Raw genomic sequence first — 17,516 nt, 5'->3', positions numbered from 1 at the left:
CTTGGTCATACAATCATTCATTTTTAGGTTGTCCATTATATCCCATGGCCCACAATCTCGAATGTCCCTGAAACTGCAAATGAACAATCAATCCATGATCACGCTCCCGGAGCGGGCTGCCCGCCTTCCTGGCCACGGAGCCCAGCAGACGCAGCGCTCTCGCCCACCCTGACCTCGTCCTCCGGCACGCCCACGCCGACGCTACCAGCCGTGCTCAGCATGCTGACGACCCGCTCCCGGCCTTCTCGTGGGCCCGCAATCCCGGCACCAGCCCCTGGCGCGCCAGCGGCGGCGCTGACGCTCGCGGTTGTGCTCACGCTCTCGCTCCTCGTGCGGCTCGCATCGCTTGCACGACGATCGCGCACCATCCGCTCCAGGTCTCGGATCCGGCGCTTGAGAGCGTCATTCTCGCGCTTGACAGACTCCAGTTCCGAGCGGTAAAAGGCCGTCTCCTCGTAGCGAGTTGTGGCGGGAAGAATACCCGGAGACAGCTCGCTCTGGCTGCCTGGCGTTGCGGAGGGGACTGCGCCAGGCACCGGTGGAGAGCGGTGGTGAAAGTAACCTGCTATTGCAGGGTCGGCCAGATGTGAATGTGTGTATGAATGCGGGTGTGACTGTGCATGCGGTGCAGGGGAGCCAGTCTGGCTGCGGCGAGATTGGCTGCTATTCTGGCGAGACAGAGGAACACCACCAGGGCGGATGGGAGCCGGAGCTGTGATACCCACGACGGAGGTAGTGTTTGTAACAAGTCCAGATCCGGCGGCAGCAGTGACGCTGCGTGCACTCGCATTGGAGGCCGTGCGATGATGGCGACGGCCGCTGGAGGACGGGATCGAGAAACCCGATCCAGATAAGAGGTGCTGGTTGTCGGGGACGATAGGGGCCTCGGTGCCGGAGGCGCTGGCGGATGTAGACGATGCGTTCGACACGACCGAGGCATTTTGAGCCGCTCGTAATAGTTGCAGTTCTCTGGTAAGACGATTGACCTGTGGCGGATCACAATTAGGAGTCTTATCCCAGCTACAACCGATGATGTAGACCTACCACAGCCTCTTGCTCCTTCTCCAGCTCTAAATGGAGTTCGGCAGCCGTCAACGGTCTAGGATGGCGAATCGGCCCAGGTCCAGCCACTGATGTAGTATTCTCCGCCTGCACAGGGCCAGGAGGCATGCCCGCCGGTGGAAGGTGTGGGGATGGGAGGGACGAGGAAGAAGCATTGTTGACTGCATTCTGGTTCGAAGGAAGAATGTTCAAGGACGGCGAGCTCGGGACTGGAGGCGGTGGCATTTGATGAGATGATTGGCGGCGAGAAGCAGCAAGAGCATGCGGGGATGCTGGGACCGAGTTAAGGTCAGGCATCTTGAGAGGTATAGAGGGAGAATAAAGGGGCGGTTTGGAGATGGTTCTGATGGAGGGTAACTTGGCTGAGGCTCCCAGCCGGGAACCAAGATGCCAGGTGATTTAAAACATCAGAAAGCTGTGCGAGAGAAGAAGGGAGGAGAAGCGACGCGTAGACCTGATGTGATATGCTGAACGCGGTGCTTTGTTTAATTGCTGCTTTAATGGGTAGTTTATGCGGCCGTTTGGAGATGGCCAGGTTGGTGGAAAGTGATTCGTTGTCGGGTTGGGTGGAAGAGCCTCCCGTGGTATTTTGGCACTTAGCCCCACCATTAAGTTTGAGCCTAAGGTGCAAGCTCTGGTAGCGCTGTGGCTGGTACTCTTACAGCACCTGGGACGAAGATAAGAACAACCTGACACACCTACCAAGTACCCGAACTGCATATACATTGACTACTATTTCCTATCAGCAAGAACGCTCGATACTAACCAACATTACGCATTAAATTATATAGTCGTGGTTTTCTTCCAGAATACGAAGTCGTGAATAAGGTAATGTAGGCCTGGAACAGCTTGCAGTTGTGGCTGCTACCTAGGTACAGCGTACCTCTCTCCCTAGCTCGCCTAGGTATTCTAAATTGCTAAAATCCACCCGGCATCTTATCGATAAGGCTGTCCATCTGGAGATAGCCCACCACCTGCAGGGCAGTCTAACTGATTGTCCATATGATGTCACAGCCTGGAAGATGATGGGCAATGACGGCATAGAGGGGCATTTGATGTCAAGCGGCTGTAACGAAGCTGTCTGGTCCTTAGTGAGCAGCATACATGGCGTGAGGAAGCTCTGTATTTAAATCTTCTCATCCTCCAAAAGCAATTTCACTACCGTACATTCGACACGGCAAGCTATTCTCATCAAGTCCTTAGCCATCCTCAAGGTAAGCCATCCCTTTTGCAACCTCCTATTTACCAGCAAAGTTGCCTTCATTCTCAATGACGCTGAGAGCCTGATGCTAACGAGATGGGCTGGCAGTCTCTCAAAACAATCCCTTTACACTTCAAATACAGCCATCAATATGCCTGAAGGTGCAGAGTCTCCCCCGCCCGAACGTCAGACCGGCGCCCAGCTTCATGATACCCCTGCCTCAGGAAAGGGTACAGACAGCTCCGAAAATAAGGAAGAGGTCAACAAGTCCGGTCTTGAGGTCAGTCTGCTAAAAGGCGTCTGAATGGAATCTTGCAAACTAACAGCACTCTAGAATTTGACCTCAAACCCCAAGGGCCCAATGGAGGATGCGCTGGAGCAGAAGTTTGCAAAGACTCAGAAATAAATCGATGTCATGGTTCTACTCCGGTAGAGGGAAGGAGTAGCCTGCATTTTTTTTATCATGCAGGCACGAATGTCATGACCACCTGTATATTATAGACAGGCAAGAAAGCCTCAAATGACACGCTCGACCAAGAGTGGCGGTACTCTGCACATCGTTATTCGATTTCGAGATGGAATGCACCAGTGCTTATTGTTGATCTCGTGATAGAGACATTCGAGATTCTCAAACAGTGACAGATAACTGCATAGCAGCCTACAATTAAATTTCACATGCCATTTTCAACGACGTGATAGATGACGAGGCAAGCTATGAAACTCGCCCAATGGATGCAGGCGACACTTCGTAGACGCCTGGACCTAGGGCAAACCTCCTGTTAGCTACTGCCTTCGTTGTTGGGAAGGAACCAGTTCAGGCGTTGAGAAAGTAAAAAGGTACAAATGCATGACGGCGATTTAATGCCTCATGATGGGGTACTCTCATAACAGACGTTCTCAGGGTATTGTGGAAAGCGGAGCACAGCCACACTTGTGATGACGTCTGTTCGCCCCTCTCTGATCTTAGCTTTGCACCTTGAGAGCGAACGTCAGGAACACGTACATCCACAAGTCTTGGCACAGCGGCTGGCACCTCACGAGCAAATCGGCCTATAGGTATCATTGAGCTTCCGTCATATAAAACAAAAGCCCTCCCTTGCAACTCCTCCCACCTTTTCCCATCCCCTTGCAACAACCACATCACGAACATCAGACAACTACCCCGCACCAAGACCATATTCACACTCGATACAGCACCGTCAGAATGTCTGCCACTACCGTTCACGTCAAGAACATCTCTCCCTCCACGGAGGACAAGGAGATTCGAGACTTCTTCGCATTCTGGTAAGAGATCTCCCCTTATGTTACTCTCCTCGGCGAACAGCTACTGATAGTTCCCAGCGGCAAGATCGCATCCATCGATGTCAAGCCTGAGGGCGACTCCAAATCAGCCACTGTCGTGTTCGAGAAGGAGACCGCTGCCAAGACAGCTTTGCTCCTGAACAGCACCCAGCTCGGCCCCTCCCATATCAGCGTCACCTCCGCTGGCGACTCCTCGTCCGATGACGATACCCATGTCACTACCAATGCCGAGCGCGACTCGGACGAGATCACACAGGAGGAGAAGCCCCGCAGTCGTATCTTCGCCGAGTATCTCGCACACGGCTACGTCGTCGGCGACGCGGCGCTGCAGCGCGCCATCGAGCTCGACCACAAGCACGGCGTGTCCTCACGGTTCGTGAACACCATCCAGAGCCTCGACGCAAAGTACCACGCCACCGACCGTGCCAAGACCGCCGACCAGAGCTACGGCATCACCCAGCGCGCCAACTCCCTGCTGACCGGCCTGGGCTCTTACTTCGAGAAGGCCACCGCCACCCAGCCCGGCAAGAAGATTGTCAACTTCTACACACTGGGCCAGAAGCAGGTCACCGACATTCACACCGAGGCCCGCCGTCTTGCGGAGCTTAAGAAGCAGGAGCACGGTGGCAGTGCATACAAGGCTGCTGGTTTGGAGAAGGTGTTTGGTGCCGAGAAGACACCCGCTGCCCCGGGTGGCAAGGAGGAGAGCGCCACGACCACGACCGAGACTACGACTCCGGTAAAGCCCGCTGAGGGTGGTGTCGGTGTTCAGGAGTCTGCTCCTGTTCCCGCCGTTCAGGACCCGAAGGTCTAAACGGTGGCGGGTCTAGAAGATGACGTTTGTTGAGAAGTTTTGCTATTCAACGAGCACAGATGATGGCAGCCATCGGGATTTGGGCTGCTGAAAATGAGTTTTTTTGGGCTTGGCGGAATGTGACTGATTCGGTTTCATGACGACGTTATGATCATAGGTAGCAAATTAAGCAATTCGAACGTTTACCAAGATTGCTCCCTCGCTTTCTCAACTATGAACTGTACAATGATAAGCTTGTTTCCACGCTATCACCATGCATAGAATAGGACATGTCATGGAGCAGCGATAACTTTGTCAAATTTCTCGTAATATGTATCAAGGTCCGTTGATAGCCATGCTAGTCCTGCCAAAGTCATGAGAAGGAAACCATGTAGTAAGACCCATCGCGAGAGACAGAGCACATCAGATGAGTTTCAACCGAGACCAGCCATATAAAGCAAGTTCTATGTTGAGCCAACATTCTTCAACGCGAAGTCGTAATCACTCCCCGCTGTATCTATCCGCCCTAATATCAAGGCGTACATGAGGGCGTAGAGTCTTGAATGATGGAGGATCTGGAAAAGGAGTAGGACGATGGGCGCTCTGAAGGCGGCTCAGCCTCCTTCTCCAGCTTGACTTCTCGCTCATGATGAGTCTCCATGGCTTTACGAAGCCTAACGACCTCCTGTCGGAGCTCTGCTAACTCCTTCTGAGAAGCCGCAAGGTCTTGTTGCGAGCGGTGCAAAGAGGAGCTATATTTGCTGATCTTGCCGTCATTATGAGCAAATATATGGTCTTCGAATTGCGTGACGTACGGACGGGGCAAATCCTGTCGTAGATCATCCATCGAGCAACCGCATTCCGTCTCGAACTCGTTCTCCTCAGCACCGGACGTAGACATTATAAGCCACAATTTCCACCACGGAGAATGGTGGCGACGTATAGTATGTGCGATCGAGGTTCGAGTGGCCACGACCTGCTTCTCCATGCCTCCTATATTCGTCTTGACTGTAACCGAAATGATCATTTTGTCTTTCACGCACAGTGTGGCATGACCGTCGCGGCCATAGATGACTGGTTCGCGATTATTTGCGTCACTGGCTCGGAGCGAATCAATGGCAGTGTTGTCATTTGCCCCGATGAGACGGTCAGTCATAGACAAAACTGAATGCCATTCCTTGAGGTTCAACGGAGCCATGATATGTTGAATCAGAGTAGTCGTTGAATTTGAGGGTTACTTTAGTATCATGTTCTGTTCCTCGTGATGGCGAATCTAGGGAAGTTCAAAAAGGCTTTGTAGAGAACTTGACAAGTTAGGTTGTCGTGGCCTGGGAAAAGATGCTTGTGTGGAGTTGAGATTGATGAAACGAGACGGCGTAACTTCCTCTTTCGTAAAATCTTTCTCTCGAGGGGAACCTGCCCCTTCAAGCGACCTGTCTTATTCTCTATGACTGAGAATTTAGATTTAGCCTCGGAAGATGCCCTCACTTGCTAGAAAGGACGCGATATCTTTACCGTAATAGCTGGCGGTCGAACTACGTGGGGTTGGCTTTAAAAAGACGCAAGTCTAACGTAAGGACTTCTGCAGTCTGTCTTCTGTGGAAGCTAACAAGGGGTCCAATAGCTGCGAAAAGTAAGCTATATGTGGGGATATATTTAAAGCTCCTACTTTCAAAACCAACAAATCATCATCTTTCGAGAAGGACCAACCTCATACATCGAAAGGGCAAGCTGCACCTGATGGTCACTCGAGGCAAGACCGGCAGTTTTATATTCAGCTATTCTCATTCCAAACCCTCTTCTAGCTAATCCAGCTCATCGAGTCACCAACAAGGACAAAATCTTCACGTCAGGAGTTCTCGCTCCTTTCATATAGAGTGCTCCTCTGACCAAAACCATTCAATTTATTTCCTCTCATTCAAGCTATATTTCTGGAATTTATCTTCCACTGCCTGTCAAACTTCCATATTCTCCGCTTTACTCGCTTAAACAAACTTCCACTGCACCTACAGACAACTTCATTCTCGTCCAGCCCATAAACGAAACACACCTACGCCACTCTCTACCACCATGGCGCCGTCTAACATGGAAGAGTGGGAGGCAGGATTCTCGCTCACGGCTGATCTGATCAAGTGTGGAGTGGCCAATATCACAGGCCCAATCAAAGAAGTCAACAAAGATCACGAAGATGGCCATATCAGAATCTGGGGTGCAAAAGGAGTTGCGCTTGTGCACATGGTCTCGAACGAAATTAACCTGATCGAGTTGGAATATAAATCTACGCAGTATTGGATCACTAAGACCTCACTCCAGCATAGTCGACGTCTTCAATATCACTCCCCACTGTGGAAGCCGAAGGACTCTGATGAGTTCGGTGAGTTTGTCACTGTGTGTGGATGTTCACCGGAGGCGTTAGCGGCGGACTACCCCAGCCCATCGCTTACCTTGATGGATGATATCTGTCGACCATCCCGACCCAGCGATTTGAAAGTCATTTCACAGCTCAAGGAGGACAACCACGACTTGAGGACTCAAATTCAGGATTATGAAAGCCAGAACAGGAAGCTCCGTGACGAAAAGTTGAAACTGGAGAAAACCGTTCGCACTAGAAATTCCACTATCCATCAACTCAAGCAGGCACAGACACAAAATCGGGAATCCGTTCGGGATATAACCGGAAAATTGAGCTCTTTAGGCAAGCGAGCGCGAGATCTCGCAGATGATGTCGATCAAGAGCATGCCAGAGCGAGCTGAGTGCTATAGAAAGTTGTTGGAGCAGTGATCGACAAGGATCATAGCAACTAATCAGCTCTGGCTCCAGCGTCATCCCGGATCCGGTGCATTTGAGTTGTGGCAGGAGGCTCCTACGGTCAATGGAGCCAGGTTTTTTGCAGAAACGATGGCAGGGGCTAACGACCTTTCATTGAGATTACAGGCGGTCCCAAAAAACCCGTTCTTTCCTTTTTTTTTTCTTTTTTTTCTTTTTTCGGCTTTTGGAAGAAGACTCGATAATGAAGGGATTAGTTAAGCACGGAAGTCAGCACAAGCCAGCGTAACACATTACTACACATTTGAAAATGAGTCATTTTTTTATGTGGATCTCGAATACATTGCGATATGTGGTCAATATCAAGGTAGAAGTAGGTGTGCCATCCTACACATATTAGTTCGATGTCTTCGCAATCAATATAATCGCTACTCATCAACAAGGGCACAATTCACGATCAACTACATTCGTGACAACTCTACGTTTTTGCTCTAATGTGATGTCTACTCTACTCTACGGATTATGGCGTGGAGACTGATATCAAACGGATTTGGAGAGAGAGAAAAATTCAGTACCGCAATTCCTACAAAAGGAATGTGGGATACTTCGAGTTCGCTCTGCCATGAATCATACAGATTCGATAACTAAACAGCGATTCAGATGATTGTTTGCATGATCTGTATCTCATGGCGGATTCATGTTGACACCCCAATCGTCTCTTGAATGCCTCTCCCTTGGCCCGAAAACCTCCCCTTCAGCAAGGGTAAGCCAACGACTGTCTTGAAGGTCGCATGACTTCGAATATCGAGTGGTACCCCACCGTGATGGAAACTAGAACATCGAAGTCGGCGTTCGTTATCGGCGGGTCCGGAGAGAGGATAGACTCTTACCTCAACACCTTGATTCATAACAGACACGAATTGGATAACAACAGAAAACGCACAACCCGGAAGCAGGGCGTAAGAGAGAACAAAGTTATACATGTTCCACCACTCAATGTAACGATTCTTAATTCAGTATCTGAAGATGAACGATATTTGGAAATGTCTGCCAGATATTGGAGAAATTTAAGGGTGCCTAAAGTATCCGGGCCACTACTGCATGCTAGGTACCAGTGGGACTATTGAAAGACTGTTCAACTACATGGCTCAACAAAGTTAGCAGGTAGTTTTAATCCTGCGTTCTCAACAACAGTGCGCTCTTTGTACGATATCTTGGTAACCATCAACAGCTTTCTGTTAAGTCTTGTCAAATATAGCATTGTGAAGCGGGATTTCCAATAGCAGTCGTGATTATTCTAACTTCTAGTATTACTATACTACAGCTGCTAACTAAGAATAGCGGATAGAGTACTAAAATGTTATCTAGCTTTGTCATATGGTCTTGGCATTAATCAAGTGGCTCTACAATTATCAAAATGGTTCTCAGATCGGGCAGGCTCCGATAGGCCCTGAGAGGACCTGTGGTTTCAGACATTTTGCGGGAGTGGTAGGTAGTATATATTTTCTACCTGGAGGGAATGATGGCTAACTGAAAGCGCGTAAAGGCCCTGATCTGGAGCATTTGTTATGCCACTACCCCTTACCGTTGCCACCATCGGTGCGCTACTGATGAGTAATATGGTCGATGACATATATGCACTCCACCATCAGAGTGCATGCTGCGCTATGAAATTATGTACAACCATTTGGTCATCATACCTTTTGTTCCAGACTGAGTGTCTGTCATGCTGTTTCAATGACCAGGGGTTGTCTGGTGACATGACTCTCATAGCCGGCTGGATTTGTATCTTACATCAATCACCTCGCGGCGGGCCTGTCAGCCTGGATACCCCGCTCCAGTCTGCAGCAACATCACTCCAGAGAACTGATGACAGTTGTGGGGAACGGCCCGAATGTAACGAGACGTTTTGTATGCGTGCGGATGCTTCGGAGGATAACAGTCATTGCAGGGACCATTCCGGGGTAGATCTGGCCTGGGGTTATGAGACTAATAAAGAGCTACGGGGCTGGCTTGGAGCTTGCCAAAGCTTCTTTGAACGCTTGCCAAGCGCTCTGGCCAGAATTTCTTGGTGCATATAGTGGCGATCTCAAGAGAATATTGTTGCGAATAATGGAGACAAAACTGATACACACCATAACACTCACATGTGCACCCCTCCGAGGAACGCCTCCATGAATCTGCAAGAAGACCGCTGTAGGTGGACGCCTTTTTGGGTGGAGGGGTTGACGCGTATCAGTGTCGATCACTGTACTACCCCGGATTGTCATGGCCAAGTATCATGACAATCATCATTGGGGTTGTGCACTAATTATCGGACCTTCTATGCAGATCCGAGCCCGACCTGTCTGACTCCTCAGTTCCCACGGCATTCCCAATGCCGAGTGCAGGCCAATACTACTTCTTCATGACTTCGTAAAGTGTAGCACATGTTCAGTAGCAACATCCAATCGAAGGATGCGTTCCCATGATGGCCAATAACTTGTCACTTTCATCGGCCCACCCCCTTCCTTGACCTACCTTCAAGAAAACCATTGGTTGCCTTTTGGCCAGCTTAGTTATTGGAGTGTTGCGTGGGACGATCTAGGATACCATGTAATTTGCCCTTTGGAAGTACAATGCGTGCCTAAAGGATCGAAGATGCGGAGCGAAGATCATGCATTTAAACGCTCTCCCCCTCACCCACCCGCCTTCGCCCTAATTTCACTCTAGAATAAAGCAGTCGAAAGTCTTTGAAAGTTAGCAAGCATGGCAATAGGCAACATATACGTAATCGCTGCAGTTTCGGTTGTGGGCGGCGCCCTCTTCGGCTTCGATGTAAGCAAGTTCTGGAGTTGATATGACAACCACTGACTCGGAATTCCGAAGATTTCCAGTGTATCCGCACAGCTGGGTGAGAATTCATACCGTTGTTACTTTAATCAAGGCCCTAAAGGCCCACCGTTCACGGATGATGATGATTGTAGTATGTTTGATCCATCTCGATGGAGGAGACAATCACTAACCGGGTCTTGTCCCTGAGCAGGTGGACCCAAGTCTTTGCATCAAGGTGGCATTACTGCCAGCATGGCAGCAGGCTCCTGGGTAGGCGCTCTGGTCTCAGGACCGCTCAGTGATCGCTTGGGGCGGAAGTATTCGATCATGGTTGGTTGTATCATATGGTTAGTCGAAATGAAATTAGGATTACGACCAACTCATCTGACAAACAAACGACAGGCTAATTGGCTCAACCCTATGCTGTGCTGCTCAGAACATTGGCATGTTATGTGTAGGTAGGGTTATTAACGGAATCAGTGTCGGAATTGAGAGCGCTCAAGTTCCAGTCTACATTGCGGAGATCTCACCTCCAAGCAAACGAGGAAGATTCATCGGAATGCAACGTAGGTTCATGATCAACCCATACAAGTCTCCATTTTCTGAAGACTTAAATTGAGCTTCGAAAAGCTTATTTTCAAGTTTTGAAACCTTGATTCAAGTCTCCAAATGCATAGTTGAACACTCAGTCGCTTTTACACCCTGTCCTACAACAACATTACTGACTCCAGATTTTTAGAATGGGCAATCACCTGGGGTATTTTGATCATGTACTACATCAGTTACGGCTGCAGTTTCATAGGAGAGTAAGCGAGATCCGTCCCAATCTGAAATATGATATTTCATGGACGAATTCACTGACGGATCTAGACAAAACTCACGCAACTACAACACTGCCTCCTGGCGTATCCCTTGGGGTCTCCAAATGATTCCGGCTTTCTTCTTGTTTGGCATGATGATTCTTCTCCCTGAGTCTCCCCGTTGGCTTGCTCGACAGGACCGGTGGGAAGACTGCCACGCTGTATTGACCCTCGTTCACGGCCATGGAGATCCTCACCACCCCTTTGTGGCCCTCGAGTTACAGGATATCAAGGATATGCGCGCCTTTGAGGCCTCAATTGCTGATGTTACATACTTGGATCTCTTCAAGCCTCGAATGCTCAACCGAACTGTCATTGGTCTCTTTGATCAGATCTGGTCACAGCTTACGGGCATGAACGTTATGAGTAAGTCTTTCAATTGAACCCGAAACTACCAGTATGGCAATTGAATTTGCAGGATTGCTGACTACACTTGTGAAGTGTATTACATCTCTTACGTCTTTTCTATGGCAGGTTATAGGTTGGTCCCACCATTGCGTACTTTCACATATCCGGAGACACTAATATATATTTGCAGTGGTAACGCAAATTTGCTTGCCTCATCGATTCAATATGTCATAAATGTTGTCATGACGATCCCGGCCCTGCTATGGATGGATCGCTGGGGGCGTCGCCCAACATTGTTAATTGGAGCGGCTTTCATGGGCACGTGGATGTTTGCCAATGCTGGTATCCTGGGAGCTCACGGTACCGTCATTCCCGGTGGCAAAGATGGGGTTCCCGAGGTTTCCATGACAGTTTCTGGAAGTGCTGCAAAGGGCTTGATTGCTTGCACATACCTCTTTGTTGCCTCCTTTGCTCCCACATGGGGGCCTGTCTCTTGGACTTACCCTCCAGAGCTGTTCCCTCTCAGACTTAGAGGCAAGGGAGTTGCGCTGTCCACTTCTGCCAACTGGGCCTTCAACACTGCACTGGGTCTTTTCGTTCCTGTCGCCTTCGAGAATATTCGGTGAGTCACTTTCAAGGTCAGCTGAATAGTTGACATACTAAAACTTTACAGGTGGAAGACTTACCTCATCTTCGGCGTCTTCAACGTCGCTATGTTTATCCATGTTTTCTTCATCTTTCCTGAAACCGCCGGCAAGACTCTCGAAGAAACAGAAGCCATGTTCGAAGACCCTAATGGCATTCCCTACCTTGGGACTCCCGCGTGGAAGACTAAGAAGGCTACCAAGCTTACTTCGCAAGCTGAACGTGGTGACATCGAGTCAAAGCTTGCTCATCACGAGCATCATGAGAAGAGTGCAGCTGCACCTCCTGCCGAGCCCGTCCCGGCTGCGACCCAATAAAAAGCGAATAACCATTTGGGGTCTGAGGATGGTTTTGGATATGTGTGTGCTTTTTCGGCCCGGGCTGAAAGATCCCCTTAGTTATGGCCCCTATGGACCCGCGGAATTCTCACTTGCAGACCTGAGCGCAAACCAGAATGATGAATGTTACAGGACCAGTTGATTTTATCCTATTATACCCAAGACACTGGGATAGTCTTACCTAACGATAATAATTCAATACACTACGGTCTTTACCATTAGGAGTGACCTAGATGGCTCTCAATAATGGTGACGCCCATTCTCTGATATTATATCATCTAATATTTCAAGTCCAAACAAATTTTTCCTCATTACACTTAGATGCCATGTCTAGGTAGATGGGCCATGGCTACGAATCTAATTGGTCTGCGCTGCGTATGTTGCTGATTCAGCTCAAATCTAGCACTGACATGTTTCACCCGCAATACCTCAGACTCTTTCACATGCAACTTAAAGTGGACTTTATTTCAAGCGCTTTGATATATGATCGACTTTCGGAGCTAGCCTGCGCAACGCCAGAGCAGGCTCTTAGTTGTAAATTTGCAATCTTCGTACTCCTCAGACAGGATGGCGCCAACCAGTCGACACGTAAACATGAGTATCGATATCGATTGCTCACCCGCAAGCGCATTCACGGCTATATGCGACCTGCCGGGTTACAATAAATGGCTATGTCATAGTGGAGTCTTTAAGGGGACGACGGAGATTTCAGACAACCCGATTAGACCAGGCACGAAGTACAAAGAACAGTCACCGAGCGGCACGAGGTATGGGGAGGTTGTTCACCTAGATGAAAGTGGGCGCCACGTCGTCTTCCATCAACCACATACATTAACGCCGGCTATTCTTGGTATAAAGGTTGACGTAATAGTCGACATGGTGATCAGAGAAAGAGAAGTAGGCCTAACCACTCTCGATCGGGAAGTACGACTTGGTATTCCTACGGGCCTGGGACTGGCAGCTGGATATATAGAATCGCTTTTCCGTGCGGAATCTCTTCGGATGATGGAGCAGCTCCAGGTGTTCTTGGAGGAGGATGAGCATTGATCGAAGGAAAATGGCCATCACCCGGGCAACAGAAAAGTAGATTTTATGATCGCTTATCGAAACCACCAATTGACTGAGCCATTCAGTCGCCCATCTCCATGCACACTTCTGACACTGTGCCACCAGCCTTTCGGAATAAATAATGCATCTCCAGGGCTGACCCGAGCTTCAAAGATTTCGGGATTTGTGTCAGGGCTCCAAATAGCATCATGAAGCAGTGTTCTCTCGGGGCCATGCATCATCTCCTCGCCTCTGATACGTGAACTTCCATGTCGCCCAAGCTTCATTTGCACCGTTCGAAAGATATGCTCTCCTGGATTAGGAGGCAGAAGTCTAATGACCTTTGAGCTGCAAAGTTGGCAGAACAAGTTTGGATTGGGATCGCGATGCCAGGGGGTGTATGTCGGCTCCAGCCCTAACCAGACACTTGAGTCGTAAACATCGCCTTTGCCAGCAGAGTTTACAATGTTCGGAATTGTAACATCGTCTCTGAGCTCCAGAGGGAGGTCATTGAGAGACGCTTGTGCGATGTAAAGCTGCGTAAGAACCCGGTTCGAAGACGCCCGTTGCTGTCGATTATACTCGAGAGCACTGATGAGAAGAGTGAGAGGTGCCTCAAATCGAAAAAGTTGTGAGTTACCCGCTATTTTAGACGGTTCTGAAGGAAAAATATCTCGAAACATATCTGCAATAAGCCTGTATTCCTCGTCTTCGGATTTAGAGAGCCATGAACTGAAGTGGGATACGCTTTCGCAGGCCAAATCTTTGCTCCATTGAGGGTATATAAGTTCATACGGAAAGCACATTCCTTTAAAGCTCTCCAAGTAGTCCGTGAAACAAAATTCTTCGGAATGAAGATATGAGATATCATCCTGCATTTGAAACCATTTCCGGATCGCTGGTAAACCCTGCGAGTTTTGACCTCTCATGAGGAGTGTACGGGCTGGAGCAAATGCGACATCTCGGAACTGCTGTATGTCAAGAGTATCAAAACTGCTCTCCGAAACTGGAACCGATGAAAGAGACCGTAATTGTCTAGACAAAGGCCGAGCTATTCGGGAGTAAGCCGTTCGGAGGGTGATTCCTCCTGAGATCTGCATCCTAGGTTGACCTCAGCAACAACATAATCTTATGGTCGTGCTGTCATTTTACATCACTTCGATCTTCAAACAACGTAAAAGAGCAAGCTTTCGATGCGTAGGAATGTCATCGCTGGTGAACGGAAGCATTCTTGTACATGTGTTTGCTCCTCTGAAATGACAGCCACGTGATATCAAAAGGAGATAATCGGAGTGGGAAATCATAATTGCGGGGCTATATGCACGGACCTCAGGATATCCCACCATCAACCACCCAAATGAACGAGGCCGCAATTCCACAACCAGGATAATAAACAAGAAGGCACCGGCCAGGCGGCGGGACAAATTTTTTTTACACGAGCCATTGCTGCAGCCTTGTCGCTCGTCCAGCTTCACCTCCGCGATCGTGCGCAAACCAGTGCGTTGATCATGCCGGTGTCATAAACACCCCTCCTTACCTCCACCTCCACCTCCACCACCGCGTTCGGCAGGGTACATAGGCATCCCACTTCCACGCCCACCTACGTAACGCGCCCTGCACTTGCAGCTCGATACTCAACCCACCTCCTCCCTTCTCCGGCGGGGTAGCGCCGCGACCCACGACGAGATGTCTACGTCTTCGGGAACACCAGAGTCATGGATTAGTTCGTTCTGTTCTCTGCTGGGCCACGAATATTTCGCTGAGGTCTCGGAGGAATTCATCGAAGATGATTTCAATCTAACTGGTCTGCAAACCCAGGTGGCCATGTACAAGGAAGCCTTGGAGGTAAGACGGCCCTGGAGTAAGTGCGTTGAGGAGACTTTGCCTGACATTTCTCTACAGATGATCCTGGATGTAGAACCCGAGGATGACGACGACGAGGAGGACGAAGAGGAAGAGGATGAGGGAGATGAGTCAGAAGGCGGGCTTGATAGGAGGACACATGGCGAGCGAAGGCATCATAGCCGTATCGCAAGCGATCTTTCTGTGATAGAATCTTCAGCCGAGATGCTGTATGGCCTCATCCATCAGAGATTCATCTGCTCTCGTGCGGGTATCCAGCAAATGTCGGAGAAGTACGAGCTAGGGCACTTTGGCGTTTGCCCGCGGACGAACTGCAACTTGGCTAGGACCTTACCTGTAGGCCTGTCCGACATTCCCGGCGAGGATACTGTCAAGCTCTTCTGCCCTTCCTGTCTGGATGTCTACGTACCTCCGAACAGTCGCTTCCAGACCGTGGATGGCGCATTCTTCGGCCGCACATTTGGCGCACTCTTCCTACTCACATTCCCTGAATACGATTATACGAAACACGGCGCCGATATCTTATCGAGTCACTCTATGGGCTCACTATCTCACTCCGCCAGCGGAACTCGAATCTCTGCAGACTCGGACCAGTTGGTCAATGGCATGCATGCACGCAACATTGCGCCGGGGCTGGGACGTGGTAAGATTTACGAGCCTAAGATCTATGGCTTTAGAGTATCTGAGATTGCTCGATCTGGTCCACGGATGCAGTGGCTGCGTGACAAGCCAGAGGATATAAATGAGCTGGACGAAGCACGCATATATGCATCAGAGCACCCCGATTCCGACGATGACGATGAAAGTATGAACCTTAATGGTAGAGCCATGGTACGACGTCGCCCTCCTGGAAGTAGCCGCCTCGGACGCCAAAGACAGCATCAGAATGGTAGCCCGATGGCACTCGAAACTAATGGTGCCGAGTCAGAGCTATAGCACGCTATATCAGTCTCTGTAGCGAGACTATCTGGGCGCTGTCCATCTTCCCTATAGATAGAGGAACTCGGTCTGAGCATACTCATTCTGACAAGGCCTCTCGCTGTTCGCCAGTGAAACTGAGCGTTTCACTGACGATGATATATCTCTCAATCCTGGCAACAGGGTTGTGTGCGAATACGGAAAAGGGGCTTACGGGTGACGACAGGAGGGGCCAGTTCCATTCTACGCTTCCTGCATGGCCGGCGTTAATTGAGGATATCTGTGTGATGAACTGGTATGGCGCTTTGCCAAGGGTGGTCAGCATTGGGGCCAAGATCATGTCTTGTTCTCTCTTCCATCATCGCTGGGCGAACGATTTGTTGAATATCTCGGTCGGATGTCAGGGGTAGTGGCATCGACGGGCGGCAGAGCTCAGATTATAGACTGCGAAAGTACTCCTTCTGAACCAATACACAAATTTCGTTCAATCGAAATGTAATCTCTTCGATTAGACATTGCATGCTTTGCCTCGTCCCCAAATGTGAGCGTTTATTGCTTGACGCTCTTCCCGTAGCACAATGTTTCTGAGCAATTCACAATGGGCATTAGATGCACTATTCTAGTAGCTCGGCGCCGAAGGTATGGAGCTCTTAAACGGAGCAAAAAAGGGCCTGTCGTCGCTCATTCGTGCTCAAGCAGTCATGCATCGCCGTTGATGGGGCCGTCGGGGCGAGGACGCCACTGTCGGGGTCCTAATTGTGGCCCGCACTCCGAACGGAAGGAAGGAGCGATGGGTTCTTAAACCGTCACCGAAATCCATTGAGGCGCGGCAAACACAACGACATCTCTTGATCACTCATCACTCATCACTTGCCATTCCGCCCATATCGATGTCTATGCCGAATGCTCCCTTCCACGAAGCCAAATCACCTAAACACCAGTCGCGATATCACTACAATCGCTGCTACCGGGCCTATCATCCCTTTTCAAGGTAGCCATAGCCGTCCGCTTACATATGTCTCATTATGAATCACATTTGTTCACGAATGCCGACCGGTGTATAAGCTCTCCCGAGAGGGATTCTATGATTCTTACGGTAAGCTATCTAGGCGGTGAGCAGACAAGCATCCTCTCTGATCTGATAAGCAGTGATAGCGTTAGTCGATGTTTCGAGTCATGGATGACCGCCAGAAGCAAGTGCTTTTGATTCAAGCAGAGCGGGGCGACCGCCATTAGGCTTGTCACTAATTTTTTTTTAATCCAACAGCTACTGCAGTAGCTTGGCGCCCTGTCTGCCATGCTCATCTTATCACGCACGCTGTACTCTAAACAGCGAGCAGTGCACTGAGTACCTACGATGCACAGTGGGACAGCAAGAAAATAGCAGATATGGGACCTGACGTTTCTCAAATGTTGAAACACAAGGAGATCGACTGTTTCACCCGGATGAGACAGCCGGGCAGCCCGTGTAGTGGATCTTGATTATCAACAATGGTCTTGATCGGACTGCAAATTGAGCCGCTCCAAGGGGCATTCGTCTTGGCTCAAAGGGGCCTCC

General features: G+C 49.7%; 4 protein-coding genes across 4 annotated transcripts; all 4 read left to right on the top strand.

Moving 5' to 3' along the window:
• Positions 1 to 2,414: 2,414 nt before the first annotated feature.
• Positions 2,415 to 2,669, top strand: UCRPA7_2293 (hypothetical protein; the record flags this gene model as incomplete). The annotated part of the gene is made up of 2 exons (XM_007914873.1): positions 2,415 to 2,543; positions 2,598 to 2,669. 2 exons carry the CDS (start codon positions 2,415 to 2,417, stop codon positions 2,667 to 2,669), a joined length of 201 nt encoding a protein of 66 aa, XP_007913064.1.
• A 798-nt stretch (positions 2,670 to 3,467) lies between these two features.
• On the top strand, positions 3,468 to 4,379 carry UCRPA7_2292 (putative rna recognition domain-containing protein; the record flags this gene model as incomplete). Its single annotated transcript, XM_007914880.1, has 2 exons — positions 3,468 to 3,547; positions 3,605 to 4,379. The coding sequence occupies 2 exons, from the start codon at positions 3,468 to 3,470 to the stop codon at positions 4,377 to 4,379; spliced, it is 855 nt and encodes a 284-aa protein (XP_007913071.1).
• A 5,494-nt stretch (positions 4,380 to 9,873) lies between these two features.
• Positions 9,874 to 12,109, top strand: UCRPA7_2291 (putative glucose transporter protein; the record flags this gene model as incomplete). The annotated part of the gene is made up of 7 exons (XM_007914869.1): positions 9,874 to 9,942; positions 9,994 to 10,090; positions 10,679 to 10,745; positions 10,810 to 11,165; positions 11,241 to 11,280; positions 11,338 to 11,769; positions 11,821 to 12,109. 7 exons carry the CDS (start codon positions 9,874 to 9,876, stop codon positions 12,107 to 12,109), a joined length of 1,350 nt encoding a protein of 449 aa, XP_007913060.1.
• Positions 12,110 to 14,863: 2,754 nt separating this feature from the next.
• Positions 14,864 to 16,532, top strand: UCRPA7_2290 (putative casein kinase ii subunit beta-1 protein; the record flags this gene model as incomplete). Its single annotated transcript, XM_007914872.1, has 3 exons — positions 14,864 to 15,022; positions 15,080 to 15,845; positions 16,471 to 16,532. 3 exons carry the CDS (start codon positions 14,864 to 14,866, stop codon positions 16,530 to 16,532), a joined length of 987 nt encoding a protein of 328 aa, XP_007913063.1.
• Between the last annotated feature and the right edge of the window lie 984 nt (positions 16,533 to 17,516).

Source organism: Phaeoacremonium minimum (assembly GCF_000392275.1).
Source record: "Phaeoacremonium minimum UCRPA7 unplaced genomic scaffold PA7_03_scaffold_156, whole genome shotgun sequence".
NCBI classification, from domain to species: Eukaryota; Fungi; Ascomycota; class Sordariomycetes; order Togniniales; family Togniniaceae; genus Phaeoacremonium; species Phaeoacremonium minimum.
Note: the sequence above shows the minus strand (reverse complement) of the source record. Positions and strands in the feature narration are given on the sequence as shown.